Below are 19,423 nucleotides of genomic sequence, written 5' to 3' on the forward strand. Positions count from 1 at the left end.
TCTCCGAGGCGGTATATCTGAATATCAAACAAATTAATACACAATCTATATAATCTGTCTCAGCCCTCCTCTGATCATATATCTCTGATTCAGACTCGGTTCTGATTCAGTCTTGGTAATTACATGCTGTAGTCAACTCAAATAACAAACAACATGTAATAGGGAAAGGAATAAATCATGCTAGCACCCACAATGTAAGTCAACATTAACATAATTCTCATGCTAGCAATCACATGCAAGGAAAGAGAATTCAATCTACCCCGCTCATTCTCTTCTATCTCAGTCTATTTCAGTCTAAAGGTTCTATCATCTCTGACTATCTCAATCTAAAGGAACTATCGCTCTGATACCACCTGTTGTGGGGACCCGGACGCAAATCATCTTCTTAATCATCTTTTGGGATTTAACTAGCAATTAAGATAATAAATGGTCTCAAAATTTTTCTTTTAAAATGCGGAAGGTAATGGAATCTAAATAACAAACATCTCAATATCAAAATACATTTCAGTATAAAAGTACAATAATGTACATTATTCCCTCAAACTAATCTAGGGTTTAACTACTAAATTTCAAGTATTAAACCAATTCTACCATAAGTCCGGAATCACCAGGCTAAACTCGTCTTCTCTCATCATTTTCTTGACCCCGATCTTGTCCCACCTGTTGTCATGCACACATACAAAACAAGACAACAGCCGATACTCCGGTGAGAATAAATCCCAGTATAAAACATGGTAAACATGCATATACACAATGTGAATCATGAAACATTCTATCATGAATAAAATTAAAACAATAGATTTCATAATCTATGAAATTAAATCAAAATAAGCATGCTACTCGAATCTGATAAACATGCACTAAATTCAAACCATAGAAACATGCTATCATGACTGAAAGCAATAAAAATGAGTTTCATAGTCTATGAAACCACTTCCATAAACGCATGCAGTTCTAGTCAAACCATGTCTAGACTCGACTCAATTATAACTCTAGGGATCCCGGTGTGAATAAGACGATCTATCACCTACCCTCCCAATCGGGGTGACTGTACGTCTTATTCCTAGACTTCAGTCTGATCTGTATCCACATCTAGAATAGGAGACTGATCTTCCCCTAAGCTGTGATATCACCGAACATCTAGAAGTTTGACTGTTCTGTCAAGACTCCCTATCTTAAATGCAATGAATAACAACCTGTAAACAAAGCATAATCATCTCAAAGGATATGAATATATCATCTATAAACACATCATAATCATATCATAAAATAAACAACAATAATTCTAGTATGTGATTTTGTTGGGAAACTCAAATGAGATCTCAATTGAGTTGTATCTTCCCGAATATCACATGAATTATACCTTTATCGTCCCTGTCTGACGAAGACGATGACCTGTATTCGAATCTGTCCATATCAAATCTGAAATGACAATATCGAATGCACTGTATCAGTGAATAACTCAATACACTATCTGTTCTGATCAATACTCAACTCAATATATAATCTGATCAATGTCTGAACAAGATACAATCTAATTCATATCATCGACATCACAATATAATCGAAATCATATCTGAATCTGATCAATCTAAATCAACTGATGTTTCGACGGCATAACAAGACAATCTGAATAACTCCGTCAATCTCAACATCACAGATATAATACTAGAACTCATAATCTCAATGATAACACAATCTGATATCTAATCTCCGTCAATATCTTTTAAAAATCATAACAATTACAGAAACAGTCTGTTCTTTAATCTGACTTCAATTCTGCAATGTCTACGGTAATAGAAACACCATATCTGAATCATATTCGATTCTAGCAACATCATATTTTCAAAACATCTCAAAACGCAACAAAACTTACGTCCTTGTGTAGCTTGAGTCAAGAGGAATACGATACTGCGTTCGGATTTTAATTCTGATGGATGGATCTTTCACAATCGCAAGTCTAAAAGGCGTAAGGATTTTTCTCTCAAAAGCTTCGCCCCTTTTCCTGAATTTCTTAGGAAATTACGTGTAATTCTTCTATATATATTGCATGCAACACCAGGAAACGTGGCTCATTTTTCAGGCTACACGCATGACCGCGGGTGCGGTGTGTTCAGCAGCGCGGGTGCGCTCAAGCTTCGGCATTTTATCATTTTCTGAATTTCGACGACCGCGGGTGCGGTCTTGTTCGTACCGCGGGTGCGGTCCCCCTACTGTAGCTGCACCGCGGGTGCGGTGTGGCTACTGTAAAAATGCTTCAACTTTCTGTCCATGCACCGCGGGTGCGGTGCTTCCTAGACTGCGGGTGCGGTCTTGCAAACCATATTTTCTCATATCCTTTCTTCCCTCATTGCATGTCATGCATTCTCATATCTTTCGAGTCTCACATTAATGAAGATTAATAATCTTGGTTTATCAATTCTATAATTCTCGGGCATTACACCCCTAGTCTTTTAAAATTTGCAACTTAGACCCTGAACTTTCGAAAGTTCCATATTCATCCTAGAATTTTCTATTTATATCAATTTTACTCCTTCGACTTTTCAAAAATTCAGATTAGCCACTAAAAATTTCAGCTATGTGCAATTAAGCCCCTTAAGTTTGAATTTTCAATTCGGTCCCCATAGATTTTCGAAAATACAATGTGTAAAGTCTAGAATTTAATTCACGTAACTTGAGTGTAATTTTTATTTTAATTATGTATTTAATTATTTTATGCATTTCGTGCATAATTAATGCATGTTAGGATCTATTTCATGAAATTTTAAAAGTTCATGCATTAGGGTTTCTAGGTGTATTTCACGTTCGAATTAGGGACAGAGAGCGGAGAATCTTCAGGAAAATGATTTTTTATACATGATTTATTTTTATAAATTAATATAAGGTGTTTTAAGTGTATTTTTCGAAAATGGGATTTTATTTGGGTATTTTTACCCGCATGATTTTATTTTTAACGATACACAAATTTTATCGAATCGGGGGACTTTTGAGGGTTCGGCTAATATTTTCAAAAACTTTTCAACATGAAATATTTTTCGAGAGTGCGTTTGGACTTAATGGACCTACTTTTAAGCTTTTTGGGCTTAAAATCCTTTTTAAACTTTTAATTATCAAAATTAGGACCATTAGTTGGTTGTTAACTATTTAAATATTGCCTAATTATCATCTTAACCTAAGCCTAAGCAATTCCCACAGCCGACACCCTCTTCCAATCGGCAACCTCCTCGTGGTTTGCTGCCACTAAGCTTTCGGTGACAACATTTCTCCTTCAAGCAAAGAACCATTCCCTTCGGCCGTGTCCCTCGATCATTTGTCCAAGATTTTTCACCAAGGCACGCATTTGTATCTTTCTTTATGCAACATACACGATATATATGCTGTTATATGCTTGTTTTTTCATGTAACTCTCGATCCATACATGAGTAGTGATACCCCTATTAGGATCAGGGTCGGTGTTCACCTGATATCCATATCTACAACCCGGGGTACCGGGTTGTTTTGTGAGCGCCCGGGTAAATCTTCTCTTCCCGGGCATTGGGGCTTTTTCTGAAGTTCTCACCTATCCGGGTTAAATTTCCGGTTACATTACCCCTTGGACAATCTCGAGAATTGCACCACCTTGGGATATGAACCCCACTCGAGTATAACCTGATGCAGGCAGTCCAATCTGTCAGAACCACTTGGGTTTGAAGTGTCCGAGAAGTCATCAGAAGCTAGTATGATAAACCGACTTAGTAGTCGGCGTGATAATTGAGGTAACTACCCACTCTTCCACTATAAATAGCAGGTATTAATCTCATTTAATGATCCTGAAATCCTAAAAAATGAAAAGTACTTACATATTTTCCTTCAAAATATTGCCTGTGTTCATTGTTCGCCAACTTGCTGACTTTAGCATCGGAGTGGCTACGTCGGATACCCCTCCGACGCCCATTCACGAGTTCCTTTTATTGTTTACAGGTGCTCTCTAAGCTAGCAGGTGCTCTCTGAGCCATTATCTTCGTTCAGAATTCTCAAACATTATAAATTGTTGATTCGATCCGTTGGAGCTCCTTACCCGGCTCATTCATTTCTTCGAGATCGCATCATTGGCGCCGTCTGTGGGAAATCTTGTTGAGCTTGAGACGTTGATATGGCTCGTACTAGAAAAACAAACCAGGATAACTCCCGGGCCCAGGGGACGAGGGACAATCCTCGAGACAAACGGGTGCTAATAACATTGGACATAATCTCGTAACCATGACCCAGGATGAGCTTAAGAAAGTTATGGCCGACGCAATAATTCAAGCTATGGCCAGGAAAGAAGTTTCTCGGCCTGTTACGCCGCCCGAGCAAGAGCAAGAGCAGGATCAGGAGCAGGAGCAGGAGCGTGGATTGGGGGGGGGGAGGAGGAAGTTAGTGGAGATAACGTGGATTATAGTGTCGGGTTAAAAGCTCCGACTACAGCAGAGGAGTTGAGAGAGTTAAAGCAGAAGATGAGGATCCTGGAGGGACAGTTGGAGAGCCGTAGCACTACCCGGGTCAGTTGCCAAAGGGTGTCCGTTTACTGATGTTATTGTTCGGGAACCTCTTCCCGGGAATTTCAAGTCTGCCAAAGTAAAAGATTACGATGGCAATGCGGACCTGGAGGAACATCTCGCCAGATTCGAGAACATGGCCATGCTGCACTGCTACACTGATCGAATCAAGTGCAAGGTGTTCTTGACAACTCTGGTGGACTCCGCCCAGAGATGGTTTGAGGGTTTGCCCCCTCAAAGTGTGCATTCTTTCAGAGATTTCCAAAAGGTATTCCTACAACACATCAGTAGCAGCAAGAAATACAAAAAGACTGCTTTTAGTCTTTTTGAGTTGAAGCAAAGCTCGGAAGAGAGTTTGAGAACTTACATCAAAAGGTTCAACAGGGTAGCCCTAGACGTCCCATCTTGTGCCGCTGAGACTAAGACTACGGCCTTCACCCAGGGTTTGAGGGAAGGTGAATTCTTCAAGTTCCTTGACAAAGAAAGTGCCCGGGGATTTTGAGGACCTGTTATCCCGGACAGAGAAGTACATAAATATGGAGGAAGCTCAAAAACAAAAGAGGGAAGCCGTGAGGAAAGAAAGAGGAGACCGGGTATCTAAACCCGAGGAGAGGGGACAAAAGAGGGGCAGCTCAGGGCATTTCTCTCATCACGTGCCTCTGAAAATTGCCCGAGAGAGGGAGGTGCAGGAGTGTAGTAGAGACTTGGCCCCGGACCATCAATTGTCCCGGCCAGAAAAAACAGGATTTTGCTCACTTCACAAGTTAGGCTACCATAACACTGAGGATTGCAAAGTTTTGAAGGGAAACTCTGTCGCGCCCTCCTTTCCAAGACCCCTCAACAATGCCCCGATGCCGAAATTGCCGCCGTGGACGCCCCAGGAAACCAGTGTCTAGCTTTCGAGGAGGAGGTATCAGAAATAGTTCCAGGATCGAGCCCGGAAGGAGAATGGGGCCCGAACCTGAGCAGAGAAAGAAGACACCCCCGGTTACAGGGACGATTAAAATGATATCTGGAGGCTCTACTGATGGAGACTCTAACCGGGCAAGGAAGTCAAGGAGTAGGAAGGAATGTTTAGAGGTGGAAGGGGCAGGGAGGAATGAGGCGGTGATCAGTTTCGGCCCGGAGGATTTGAGAGGGGTGAATCTACCCCACAATGACGCTCTAGTGATTCAGGCCCGAGTGGCGAATTACGATATTCTGCGAATTTTCGTAGACTTGGGCAGTTCTGTAAATGTAATTTTCAAAGAGGCCTTTATGCAGATGGATTTGCAGGACTATCACCTGGAAACAGTGGAAACTGCTCTTCTTGGCTTCGCCGGTCACGTGGTTTATCCGGAGGGGGAGATTATTTTACCTCTGACCTTGGGCTCTCACGATCTCAAGAAAACAGTGATGAGTTCTTTCACTGTGGTGGACTCCCCATCATCTTATAACATCATCCTTGGGAGGCCAGCCATGAACGAGTCGAGGGCTGTGGCATCTACCTACCACCAGAAAATAAAGTTCCCTGTGGGAGCCAGGGTAGGAGAAGTCCGAGGAGATCAACCGTCTTCTCGGAAGTGTTATGTAGAGGCGGTCCGAGCGGATCAGGGCAGATCTAAGAGGTAAGGGAAGAGGGCTAAGATGGATAGAGCAGGAAGAAGGATAGTGGAGGAAGGGGAGATACATTTTGTAGCAGAAGAAGAGCAGGAGGCGGTGGAAATTGGGCCAGGCCAACAAATCCGGGTGGCTCGGGATCTTGACATATCCACCCGGGTGAGTTTAATTAGGTGTTTGAAAACTAATATCCATTTGTTTGCCTGGTCTCAGCAGGAGCTTACAGGGATTTCTCCCTTTATATCGGAGCACCATTTGAATATCTTACCGGGATCTCACCCGGTAAAGCAGAAAAAAGGCACTTTGGTCCTGAAAAGGACAAAGTCATTAGCGAGAAAGTAAAGGAACTCTTGAAGGCGGGGCATATCAGGGAAATTCAATTCCCTACATGGCTCTCCAATGTGGTTTTAGTGCCCAAATCTACTGGAAAGTGGCGTATGTGCGTAGACTTCCGCGATCTAAACAAGGCATGCCCCAAAGATCATTACCCGCTGCCTAGGATCGATCAGCTGGTGGATTCCACCTCTGGATATGAATTGCTGAGTTTCATGGATGCGTACCAAGGGTATCATCAAATTCCCTTGGCCAAATGATCAAGACAAAGCCAGCTTCGTCACCTCGGGAGGTACATTTTGTATATATGTAATGCCTTTCGGGTTGAAGAATGCAGGGGCTACTTATCAGCGTCTTATGGACAAAGTATTTGAAAAGCAGCTGGGGCGGAACGTGGAGGTCTATGTGGATGATATTCTGGGCAAAACCCGGGAGGTTACTAGCTTCATTAACGATCTGGAGGAAACTTTTGCCACTCTCATGCAACATGGGATCAAGCTCAACCCTGCCAAATGTATTTTGGCGTAAAGAGTGGCAAATTCTTAGGATTCATGGTGACAGAGCGGGGAATCGAGGTAAATCCGGAGAAGGTCAAGTCTGTCTTATGCATGCCCTCTCCCCAATCTGTAAAAGAAGTACAAAAGTTGACTGGGAGGACTGCCTCCCTTTCCCGATTTATTTCCCAATCAGCACACAGAAGTTACCCTTTCTTCCAAGTTTTGAGAACGGACAAACAATTCGGGTGGAATGACAAGTGTGAGCAAGCCTTCCAGGACTTGAAGGCCCATCTGGCATAGCTCCCTGTTTTAGTAAAGCCGGAGCCCGAGGAGAAATTATTCTTGTATTTATCCACTACTGAGCATGCTGTCAGCTCAGTATTGATCAAGGAAGAGGGCTCTGATCAGAGGTCTGTCTATTATGTTAGTCATGCTCTAATAGGACCCGAGCTCCGGTATACGGAAGTGGAAAAGATTGCTTTAGCTTTGATTATGACCGCCCGGAAGCTAAGGCCCTACTTCTTATCACATCAAATAGTGGTTCTTACCAATAGCCCTCTAGGAAGAATCATGACTCATTGAGAGGTATCCGAACGAATGATCAAGTGGACGATAGAATTGGGGGAGCATGATATCGAATACAAACCCCGGGTGGCTATTAAAGCACAAGCTCTATCAGACTTCTTATCTGAGATGATCCAGCCCGACAAAGAGGAGGTATGGAGAGTATTTGTAGATGGGGCATCCAGCCTGGCGAGATGTGGAGTGGGGGTTGAGATAATATCCCCCCTGGGAGAGAAAATTAAACTAGCACTGAGGATTGATTCCCGGGTAACCAACAACGAGGCCGAATACGAGGCCGTACTAGCTGGAATCCAAGCTGCTCGGGAAGTCAATGCTTCCCTGGATTATTCTGTATTCTGATTCGCAACTCATCACTCAACAGATAAAGGGTTTATATGAAGCCAAGGATGACAGGATGATAAAATACCTACAACTCATCAAAGCCCGAGCAGAGGTCTTTATGGATTGGAGTATTGAACAAATACCCCGAGAAGAAAACAGTGAGGCAGACACTCTGGCAAAAATGGCCGCCTCATTGGCGGAAATAAACACCCGGGAAGTATTGCATGTCTCCCATCTGATCCTCTCCACAGAGGAGGAAATGGCCCCCGATCCAGAAGACTCCTGGATGACACCCTTAATGAGATTCATTGAAAGAGATGAATTACCTGAGGACAGAACTCAAGCTCAAAAAATTAAGAGGCAGGCTTCCAGGTTTGTTCTTTTGAATACTATTTTATATAGAAGATCATTCCAGGGACCTCTCTTAAAGTGCTTACCCGAAAGAGAAGTAGATTATGTACTCCGAGAGATTCATGAAGGATGTTGTGCGGAACACCTCGGAGGAATGTCTTTGGCTCGCAAAACAATGCTTGCCGGATTTTGGTGGCCCACCCTTAATCGAGATGCAGCTCGGGTGGTTCAAACCTGTGAGGGCTGTCAGCACCATGCAAACTTCAGACATAACCCAGCTACTCTCATGAAGCCTATCTGGGCATCTTGTCTCTTTGATCAATGGGGTATGGACATCGTGGGACCTTTCCCAGTTGCCCGAGCTCAGAAGAAATTTTTATTAGTAGCAGTCGATTATTTTTCTAAATGGGTAGAAGCTGAGCCCTTAGCAAAGATTACCGAGCTGTAAGTGCTAAAATTCCTATGGAAGAATATTGTGTGCCGGTTTGGAATACCTCGAAGACTAATCTCAGATAATGGCAGACAATTTCAGGGCAAAGGGATTGTGTCATGGTGCCAAGAAATGAAGATCACTCAATCTTTCACCTCTGTCGCTTATCCTCAAGCAAATGGCCAAACAGAAGTTGTCAATAGGATTATTGTACAAGCATTAAAGACAAGACTGCAAGGCAGAGGAAAGGATTGGGTTGAAGAACTACCTAGTGTTCTTTGGGCTTACCGAACTACTCCCCAGGCACCTACTCAAGAAACACCTTTCAGTTTGGTATATGGCTCTGAGGCAGTCCTTCCAGTTGAAATTGGCAAGATTTCTTCCCGGATAGAATCTTATCCGGACGCAAATGATCAAAGTCGGGCCATAGAATTGGACTTAGTGGAGGAAAAGAGAGACCAAGCGCTCATTCGAATGGAAGCATACAGAGGTCGGGTAATGAAATCTTACAATAAAAAGGTCCGAGTACGAGATTTCCAAATCGGGGATTTAGTCATGAAAAAAGTCAACCCTGCTGGAGAGGTCGGGAAGTTAGAAGCAAAATGGAAGGGCCCTAACAAATCACCCGGAGGGTCAGCTCAGGATCTTTTTATCTGGAAGATGCGCGAGGACGCTCCCTCAAGAGACCTTGGAATGTATTTAATTTAAAGCAGTATTATACGTAACGGATGTAATCGATTCATTGAGGATATAAATGAAAGACTTGATTTTCTGGAAAGAATTGTATTATTGTATCCTATGTTCCGGAAGAAACAGTAAAAAGCCCAGGGAACTACACCCTGGCTCAGGGCTCCGTACCTCGACCATTCACAAGTCCCGGGACATGCTCCCCAGCCCAAGGCTCCGCACCTTGGTTCTAAAGAGCCCAGGGAACTACACCCTGGCTCGGGGCTCTGTACCTCGACCATTCACAAGTCCCGGGACATGCTCCCCGGCCCAAGGCTCCGCACCTTGGTTCTAAACAGCCCAGGGAACTACACCCTGGCTCGGGGCTCCGTACCTCGACCATTCACAAGTCCCGGGACATGCCCCCCGGCCCAAGGCTCCGCACCTTGGTTCTAAAAAGCCCAGGGAACTACACCCTGGCTCGGGGCTCCGTACCTCGACCATTCACAAGTCCCGGGACATGCTCCCCGACCCAAGGCTCCGCACCTTTGTTCTAAAAAGCCCAGGGAACTACACCCTAGCTCGGGGCTCCGTACCTCGACCATTCACAAGTCACGGGACATGCACCCCGGCCCAAGGCTCCGCACCTTGGTTCTAAAAAGCCCAGGAAACTACACCCTGGCTCGGGGCTCCGTACCTCGACCATTCACAAGTCCCGGGACATGCTCCCCGGCCCAAGGCTCCGTACCTTGGTTCTAAAAAGCCAGGGAACTACACCCTGGCTCGGGGCTCCGTACCTCGACCATTCACAAGTCTCGGGACATGCCCCTCGGCCCAAGGCTCCGCACCTTGATTCTAAAAAGCCCAGGGAACTACACCCTGGCTCGGGGCTCCGTACCTCGACCATTCACAAGTCCCGGGACATGCTCCCCGGCCCAAGGCTCCGCACCTTTGTTCTAAAAAGCCTAGCGAACTACACCCTGGCTCTGGGCTCCGTACCTCGACCATTCACAAGTCACGGGACATGCTCCCCGGCCCAAGGCTCCGCACCTTGGTTCTAAAAAGCCCAGGGAACTACACCCTGGCTCGGGGCTCCGTACCTCGACCATTCACAAGTCCCGGGACATGCTCCACGGCCCAAGGCTCAGCACCTTGGTTCAAAAAGCCCAGGGAACTACACCCTGGCTCGGGGCTCCGTACCTCGACCATTCACAAGTCCCGGGACATGCTCCCCGGCCCAAGGCTCCGCACCTTGGTTCTAAAAAGCCCAGGGAACTACACCCTGGCTCGGGGCTCCGTACCTCGACCATTCACAAGTCCCGGGACATGCTCCCCGGCCCAAGGCTCCGCACCTTGGTTCTAAAAACCCCAGCGAACTACACCCTGGCTCGGGGCTCCGTACCTCGACCATTCACAAGTCCCGGGACATGCTCCCCGGCCCAAGGCTCCGCACCTTGGTTCTAAAAAGCCCAGCGAACTACACCCTGGCTCGGGGCTCCGTACCTCGACCATTCACAAGTCCCGGGACATGCTCCCTGGCCCAAGGCTCCGCACCTTGGTTCTAAAAATCAAAGGGAACTACACCCTGGCTCGGGGCTCCGTACCTCGACCATTCACAAGTCCCGGGACATGCTCCCCAGCCCAAGGCTCCGCACCTTGGTTCTTAAAAAGCCCAGGGAATTACACCCTGGATCTGGGGTCATTCCTTGATCAAAAGGAGCTTGAGGATTTTCTTTGTAAACCAAGAATATGGACCCATGATGGGAATCCAGATTTAGCAAGGTTTGCATTCTTTAATTTCCTATCAAATATAAGATATTTGATCCGCCCTAGATCAAGATATTGCGAAAGGGAAAATGATTTTTATAACCATAGCCCGGGGGAGAGAATTACACCAGAAAAGTATGGAAATATAAAGAAACAATCCTAGGCTAAAACTGCTGCATCAGATTTCTCCCCGGCCTCTTCGGGAGCCTTCTCGGTCTCCTTGTCAGCAGCATCGTCCTTGGGAAGGGAGTCGATGGCTCGGTCTATGTCCGGAAAGCCCTCCTTGTCTGCTGGAATCAAGCCCTCCTCCTCAAATTGTTCCCGGCACTTCTCAAAGCCAACTTTGAAGTAGTTGTACGATCTATCTTCAACAGCTGCTTGGAAATCCGAAGATTGAAGGAAAACAGTCTTCCATTCCTCTTGAGTAAGTTGGAGAAGCTTGAGCCTATCTTCAGCAGCCACAACCCGATGTTGTTGAAGAGTGGTTTCTTCCTCGAGAAATCGAGGCCGGGATTCCAGGAAAGCAATTTTCCTTTGAGAGGCCTCTTCTCGAGCCAAACTTTCGTCCCGGGCACGCTGAGTTGAGGCCAATTGTTGATTGGCTCTTTCCAAGGAAGCGAGGAGACCGTTGACCTTCTCCTCGTGCAGCTTTTCAGCTCGATCGATCTCCCTCGAAGTTGGTCGTGGATTTCTTGAGTCGCTCGAGCTTGCCTGTTCGTCTTAGTAGCCACGGCAGCCACCTTTTCGAAGGCCGAGACTATCATTTGAGCTGCCTGAACGAAAACAAAGTTTAGGAGTAATAGGTCGGTATAAATGCTAAACAACAGGAAGGAGAGCTTACAGAGAAAAGTCGGTTGGATCCCTCGAGAAATCTGCCGCTAGCAGGGACACTCTTCAAAAATATCGCTTCAGCAGGACTGAGCATCTGCTTAAAGCGCTTCGCACCACTAGCAGCAGCTCCCTCGAAAAAAATGTTATTCAAAGAGAGCCCAGGGGTTGGGACCTCAGTGGATTGTTGGGGGAGGCAGAGGTAGGGTAGATGGAGAAGCACCTTGGTCACCCTCAGATGGGTTTCCAAGAATGACCAGCTCGGGTTCTGCCGCAGCTTTTCTTTTCCTCTGGCTTAGAGGGATAAGATCCTCAGTTTCTTCTGAAGTCTCAGCCCTCATCCGGAGTGTGTCATCCCGGGGAGGATCCTCCCTGGTAACTTCGGCTCTCTGGGATGCCTCCTCTGCAGCTAGTTTCTTTTCCGCTTCAAGAGTAGCACGGCGAGCTGCAAGACCTTTCTCTCGGGCGGTTTTCTCAGATGCCCTTCTCTTAGCAAAAGCTGCCTGCATCTCGGAATTATCTGTGCAGAGAAGAAATAAGGATAAGTAAATGGAGAGGGAAGCGAAGACAAAAAAAAAAGAACGATAAGGCGAAAAAGTTAATTATCGGGTGGAGAGCCCGAGCCCGCCACCTCATCAATTATGCGGTCCTCGAGATCCTAAGGCTGGGGACTCAACCCGTAAGTAGTCAGATTTTCATCAGAGATGAGGGTGGAGGACGAATATTTACGCCCCTCTACCAGATCTTGACTGATAAGGAAGGGCTCTTCAAATTTATAAGTCCCGGGAAGGGAAGGTTGTGTGGGAAGAGAGGAGAGAAAGCCCGTTAGACAGGGAAGATCCCCTGAAAGTCGAATAAAGTAGTATCTTCCTTTCCACCCTTTTTGCGAAGAGGGTATATCATCAACGAAGCGGGTATTTTGCCGGATGGTCATGGAAAAGGCATTATCCCCAAACCGACAAGAAAAATAGTAGTGAAGGATGAGAGGGTTGATGAGAAAATCGTTCATTCGGAAAAGGAGGAAGGTGGCAGCCATTATTCTAAAGGAGTTAGGGTGAAATTGGTTTACTGGTACACCAAAAAATTTGGCGACTGCAATAAAGAAAGGATGAACGGGAAATCGGAGACCATTCTTAATTTGGTCTTGAAAGAAAGTAGTGTACCCGGGAGGGGGGTTATTGGCTCTGTCAGAAAGCCCGGGTATCAGAATAGAAAGAGTAGGAGGTATATGGGCTAAGGCCCGAAGTTCCGCACCAGCTTCCGAGCGCAGAGTGCTGCTCAAAGAGGAGAACCAAGGAACTCCTGGTGCCTCGGTATGAGGAGGGCCCGCAGTCTGGGCTTTACCCTTACCTTTCTTTTTGGCAAGAGCTCTGGAGTGGCTAGAACTAGAGGGTTTAGAAGAAGAAAGAGGTTTAGCTTGATGGGCTACTGGTTTTTTAACCGGTTGGGTGATAAAGCGGCGGGGAGCGGATTGAGAGGCATCAAGGCGTAATGCGACGGATTCATCGCTAGGCGAGCAGCGCGCATTGGCTCCCGACGTGGAAGAAGTGGAATCGGACATTTTGGGAAAGGAAACTTACAAATAGGTAGGGAAGACGGTGGGGAGATCACCGGAGGAGAATGACTTTGCACGCCAAAGGAGGAGAGGAAAAAGCGCAAGAGCTCTGTTGAAAATTCGAATTCAAGCGGTAAAAAATTGGGAACCACTACTTATAAAAGGAGGGACTTTATTTCTACCGTTGATTTGCATCCAATCGGATGGTCGAGATGTTGCTCGGGAATCGGTAAGTATGTGAAGGGACACACGCAATCATTAAAGTGTCAGTCTTATCAATTCCTCGGAATGCGAGACGTTACTGACCGTTGGAGTAAAGGAGCACGTTTCATTACGACGCTGCAAGAGGTTTTTGAGACCCTGGCAAGGTTGTCTCGTAACCCGGAAAACCTAGTAACCCGGGGTGATGATCTCTAGATCCGGGTAAGTGCGAGGCCCCGACATCTTGTTTACAATCCGAAGATTTGATTACCCGGAATCATATTTTGGTCAGGTATGTCGCGAAGGCGTTTCAGTTTTAAAGATCGGGTTATTACGATTTATTGTGCATCTGTTGTTTCAGGGAGCGTCAATTCGTACAGATTTGTTTGCAGTAGAGTAATGAAGTTATAAAAATCAATAAACTTTTCATTACAGAAAATTGCGACGAACTGTTATAATATTCATTTTGCGAGATACAGAATCCTGCCACTCTGTTATCCAATTAGTCAACTTGTGAATTCGGAGGTTGACAAAGGATTCATCAGTCATTATCTTGTTCAGCGCATGCCATTCTTTCCACAACATCATGTGTCGCAGAACTTCGTCATCAGCCAGATCTGTCACCCGATCTACTACAAATTCTCGGGTATACTTCCTTGCTCTTGCTCTTTGCACTCGAGTAGGGGCGAGGCGATTGCGGTAGGTATTATCCAGGTCTTGAACCTTGAACCATACGTTCATGACCTTCACCCAGATAAGGTCTTCAATGGTTTTCTTTAAATCCTCCATATGAGGACGCATGACATCAGTCACTAGGACGTGAGTACTGCTGCAAGCACTGGAACCACTTGAACTCGACATTTTAGATTAAGGATCGCCTTGCATTTCTACCATCTTATTTATAGGCAAGCGTCCTTAGGTGTGGAGGAAGTCAAACGGTCTCAGCCAATCGAACCGCCTCCTTTATTATTCAAAAACAAGAGTTAATCGAAACCATCGGATCTAGACACGTGAATGCCTAGGAAACCCCTCGTAAATTGTGCTGATCCATCGAAAGGGCATGAACGGTTATCAAAGCGTCAATCCAACGCATCTCGGAATGTGGAACGTTTTTGTTCAGTATGAGTTTAATGATGAATCGCGTATCATTGTGTCACTGCATCGGGAGACCAGGGATTATGGGTCCCGATTTATTCTCTTATGGACTAAAAAATTCGGGATCTCGGCATATCGGTTGTCAGGCCGAGATCTTGGAAGCCCAAACATTTTATCTGGGGGTATTAGTCATGTTAATCTTCATTATTTATTTACCTTCGTTTAACTTGGTTTTGTTATTTACCAGATATATGCCAAAACAAAACAGAAAGGATATTTCATTACTTAAAAAAATGAGCAGAAAGTACATGAAGATGTTCCTTTTCGACAACAACCCTCCATTGATGCAACCAACCGGTGAGGTTTCCTGTAGCGGTCTTGCCCAAGATATCCGACCCGGCTATATCTTCCAGGATCTTCAGCTCCCTTTGTAGCATTAGTGCGTAGACACCATGGTGAGTAAAGATGTCCACGTAATCCGCAACACCGAGGCGCCGACGGTATTTTCGCATTAGAGACACATTCTCGGGAGTAGGAACCCCCTCTACGTATTGAGAGGATTCCAGTTCATATATTTTTTCCCAGAAATGGATTATTTTGTGGAAGACTTCGTCTTCCATAGCCGTCTTCCGTTTCTCTATTGCAGATGCCATAAGTTCCTCCGCCATATCCAGAACCTTGGAATTGCTCGAGACTGCCATTTCACTTACCCGATGAAAATCTGTGAGATATGACGAAAGAATGAATAAGGTTGCTATTTATAGAGGAAGGCGCTAATCTCCGCCTTCGATCTGAATTTAATCGGACGATCGCAAAAAGCCTATGAAGTTGTTCGTACAGGTGAAGAGACGTGTACGTATATCGAGGGGACAGGCTCATTATTACCTTGAAAATATGTGATCTTCGGCGAAATCAATGCTCTGGAGCAGGCATCGTAATAATATCTTTTGAAATTCCCAAGAGTACTAATATCGGATGCTTCAGGCAGGGCAGATATTAAATCCAGGCGTGTACAGTTCCCTTTACAGGCTTTGGGATTAGGATGTGTGACTGAATCGGGACAGCGAGTCAAGCTCTAGCCCGACTATTTTTGGGATGAGTGGTGATACCCCTATTAGGATCTGGGTCGGTGTTCACCTGATATCCATATCTACAACCCGGGGTACCGGGTTGTTATGTGAGCGCCCGGGTAAATCTTCTCTTCCCGGGCATTGGGGCTTTTTCTGAAGTTCTCACCTATCCGGGTTAAATTCCCGGTTACATTACCACTTGGACAATCTCGAGAATTGCACCACCTTGGGATATGGACCCCACTCGAGTATAACCGATGCATGCAGTCCAATCTGTCAGAACCACTTGGGTTTGAAGTGTCCGAGAAGTCATCAGAAACTAGTATGATAAACCGACTTAGTAGACGGCGTGATAATTGAGGTAACTACCCACTCTTCCACTATAAATAGCAGGTATTAATCTCATTTAATGATCCTGAAATCCTAAAAAACGAAAAGTACTTACATATTTTCCTTCAAAATATTGTCTGTGTTCATTGTTCGCCAACTTGCTGACTTTAGCATCAGAGTGGCTACTTCGGATACCCCTCCGACGCCCATTCACGAGTTCCTTTTATTGTTTACAGGTGCTCTCTAAGCTAGCAGGTGCTCTCTGAGCCATTATCTTCGTTCAGAATTCCCAAATATTATAAATTGTTGATTCTATCCGTTGGTGCTCCTTACCCGGCTCATTCATTTCTTCGAGATCGCATCAATTGGAAAGGAAAAATCGATTTTTCTTGTGTCTCTTGCATTATTACTTTGCGGCTAACGTTTTTTGGTTTTTTTGTGCAAGGGGCTGCGGTTTCAAGGCTGGTAAGTGAATGATGTAAGGGGCAAGATGTGGTTTGAGGAATTAAAACAAGCGTCGAGGCTGTAGGATGAGAGATCGAGGGAGGAGCTCGGGTAGGGAGATGTGAGAGTTTGGGTTCGGTGTTGTTGAGTAGTCATGCATGGGGCTGTAGGCTCGATGCGAGTGAGTCCAGGGGAGTCCTAGGATTTTCTAGGAGGAGCCGAGCCATGGCTGGTGCCGTCGGGTAGGCTAGGGGCGTGAGTTGGTGGAGATGAGGAAAATAGTGTGCAAAAATAAGAAAGGGCCGAACCTTAGGGAGTTTCTGAAATTTTTATCCGTAAGATTTTAGGCCGATTTTAAGATGTTAGGACCATTTTAGTGTTTTTAAGTATGACAAAAAGATGGGAAAAATTTGGTTGAGTTTTAAGTCGATTCCGGTTAAAACCGAAACCTCGGTCCAAGTTTTAAAACGAATCAGTTAAGTTGTAAAATGGGCTCGATTTTACGTTTATGAATATTTTAAAAAAAATGTTTTGGGATATTTTAAGGAGTTTGGTAAGCTTCGGGTCAATTTTGAGGTCCAGAGGTGAAACGATAATTTTTGGGTTTCTGGGGGCAAAATGGTCATTTTGCACCCGGGGTGAGATTTTGGTCATGGCAGTGCCCTGAGCACAAATTATGATTTAGTTGTGACTAACAAGATGACACGATGACATGTAAGGCCCGGACTCAGTGGGCGAATAATGTCGTCGCTGATGATCCTCGCCGTCGGGTACTGCGGTTACACGTAGATGGATCCATCGCCTGACATTATGATTTGATGATACGAAAGTCAAAGCTAATTAACGGAATTCAAATTAAGATTTTAACACGTATATGCTGATACGATGATACATGCTATTACCATGTTTTGACAGGTCACGGTTACGCATACGATATGATAACATGATGAGACATGTTTTGACACGTTACGATTTTACACGACACGCTTATGGTCATGTTTTTAAGCTCATGAAATATATGTTGATTATGCTATTTTCATTGTTGTGTGCTACGTATATGTACTCGTTATTACTGGTACAATGTATTGAGTCTTTAAACTCACTAGGCATGTGTGATGCAGGTGAGCTAGATTCTGAGGAGACTGGAGGTGCTGGACTCTAAGTCAGCGGACCTGGTGGGCGACACGACCCGAAGACCTTATGATTTTCCGCACATTTATGATGTTATGCTTTGGAGAGGATATGAGGATTTTATACACTGTTTTATTTTACCTGTTGATGTTAGGATTTTACTCGTCTTTACTCTGTTATCTTTTTATTGGTAACTGCTTATGATAATTTTTAAATGATGTATGTACGTAGGTTTGCATGCATGCAACTTATTTAAATATTTAGTTTCAAAATGAGAGCTTTGAAAAAAAAAATCGCACTTTTAAAACGAGTAGATGTTTCACAATGCATGCATTTATTCTCGATTTTTCTCAATTTTAAGCGTTTAAATTCTTATTTGGATTTAATTCATTCCTTAAATCCAATGATAGTAGAGCATGCAACTTAATTCCTTCTAGGTTCTTCATTATTTCAATCATATGTCAAAACTAATTTAACATTTCATGCAATAAAAGCAATATGACAACGTTAAATAACTAGGTTACCGGTTGTTAGAGTCGTGTCTGGCTCCTCAGCTTCTTCAGCATTCATCACATAAGTTGTAAGGTCTAGGAAATTCGAACTATATAACCCGACTACATGCAATCAAGGGTTTTATTTAAAATATGTGTTTAAGGAATTTTATGCATGATTATTGCGAGGCCAGGGTTTATTTCACGATTATTTTAAAATTTGATGAAATATGGTTTTAAGTTGCATTTCGTGCTCGAACGAGTAACGGAGACCGGGGATAATCAGGAAAAATATTTTTATTAAATAATTAATTTTAATTATTTAATATTAGGTGTTTTATGCCCATTTTTCAAAAAATGGGCCTTGGTGAGTATTTTTACTCGCCGGGTCATATTTTTAATCGGTACGCAAATTTTAGCAAGTCGGGGGACTTTTTGAGGGCTCGGACGATATTTTCAAAAACGTACCTAAACGATATATTTTTTTGGAGGGATTTTGGTCATGATGGGTTTGTTTTAATGCTTAATGGGCTCAAAACCCTTATATATTATAAATTAAGGCCCATTAGTACATGTTTTTTTTTAACATAAACTACACCTTAATCAAACCCTAACCCTACTTAACACCCCTTGGCCGCCCATCCCTTATTCCAACAGCCATTTTCGCGTTTTTTTAGCAGCAACCAGCACCAAGCTTCGACCTTTGCATTTCTTTCAAGAAAAGCTTCTCCTTTCTCTCTCTGTTTCACGTCCCACGCGCATATCTTCAAGCTTTTGATCATATAAACGCTAAGGCACACATGTATCTTCTTCTCTTCATTCACACTAATATTATGCTGAAGTTTATTTTTATGTACGAAAATCATGTGATTCTTCCTTGAGTTCGCATTGTATACAAGTTTTTGTCATGAATGTGTGTCTTGTGATGTATACTTACATTTTTATGATTTTTGTGCAAGGGGGTTGCCGCGTCATGACCCTAGGAATCTGTTCACGTTAAGAACTATGGTAGAAAGGGGCTGAAGTTTGCTTAGTGTCGAAAACGTTGAGGGCCGATCGGTGCTTGGCGTAGGTCGGCTCGATTTTGGTGAGATCGAGGGCTTTGGTTTGTGCCGTCGTGCATGGCTTGATTCCAGCCAAGAATCTGACCCCATTCGGTCCATGACAAGGCTGGGAGAGGGCCATGAACGGTTGGGCGTGGTCTAGGAGTCG

General features: G+C 44.5%; 1 protein-coding gene across 1 annotated transcript; it reads left to right on the top strand.

The window, feature by feature from the left end:
* The first annotated feature begins 5,465 nt into the window (after positions 1 to 5,465).
* On the top strand, positions 5,466 to 6,128 carry LOC140811185 (uncharacterized). Its single transcript, XM_073169054.1, has one exon. The coding sequence runs from the start codon at positions 5,466 to 5,468 to the stop codon at positions 6,126 to 6,128; it is 663 nt and encodes a 220-aa protein (XP_073025155.1).
* The last annotated feature ends 13,295 nt before the right edge of the window (positions 6,129 to 19,423 follow it).

This window comes from Primulina eburnea, chromosome 14 (genome assembly GCF_022965805.1).
Source record: "Primulina eburnea isolate SZY01 chromosome 14, ASM2296580v1, whole genome shotgun sequence".
Lineage (NCBI taxonomy): Eukaryota > Viridiplantae > Streptophyta > Magnoliopsida > Lamiales > Gesneriaceae > Primulina > Primulina eburnea.

Excerpts from the sequence above, each read along its gene's own strand:
- LOC140811185 (XM_073169054.1), top strand. The coding sequence starts at position 5,466 with ATGGGGCCCGAACCTGAGCAGAGAAAGAAGACACCCCCGGTTACAGGG.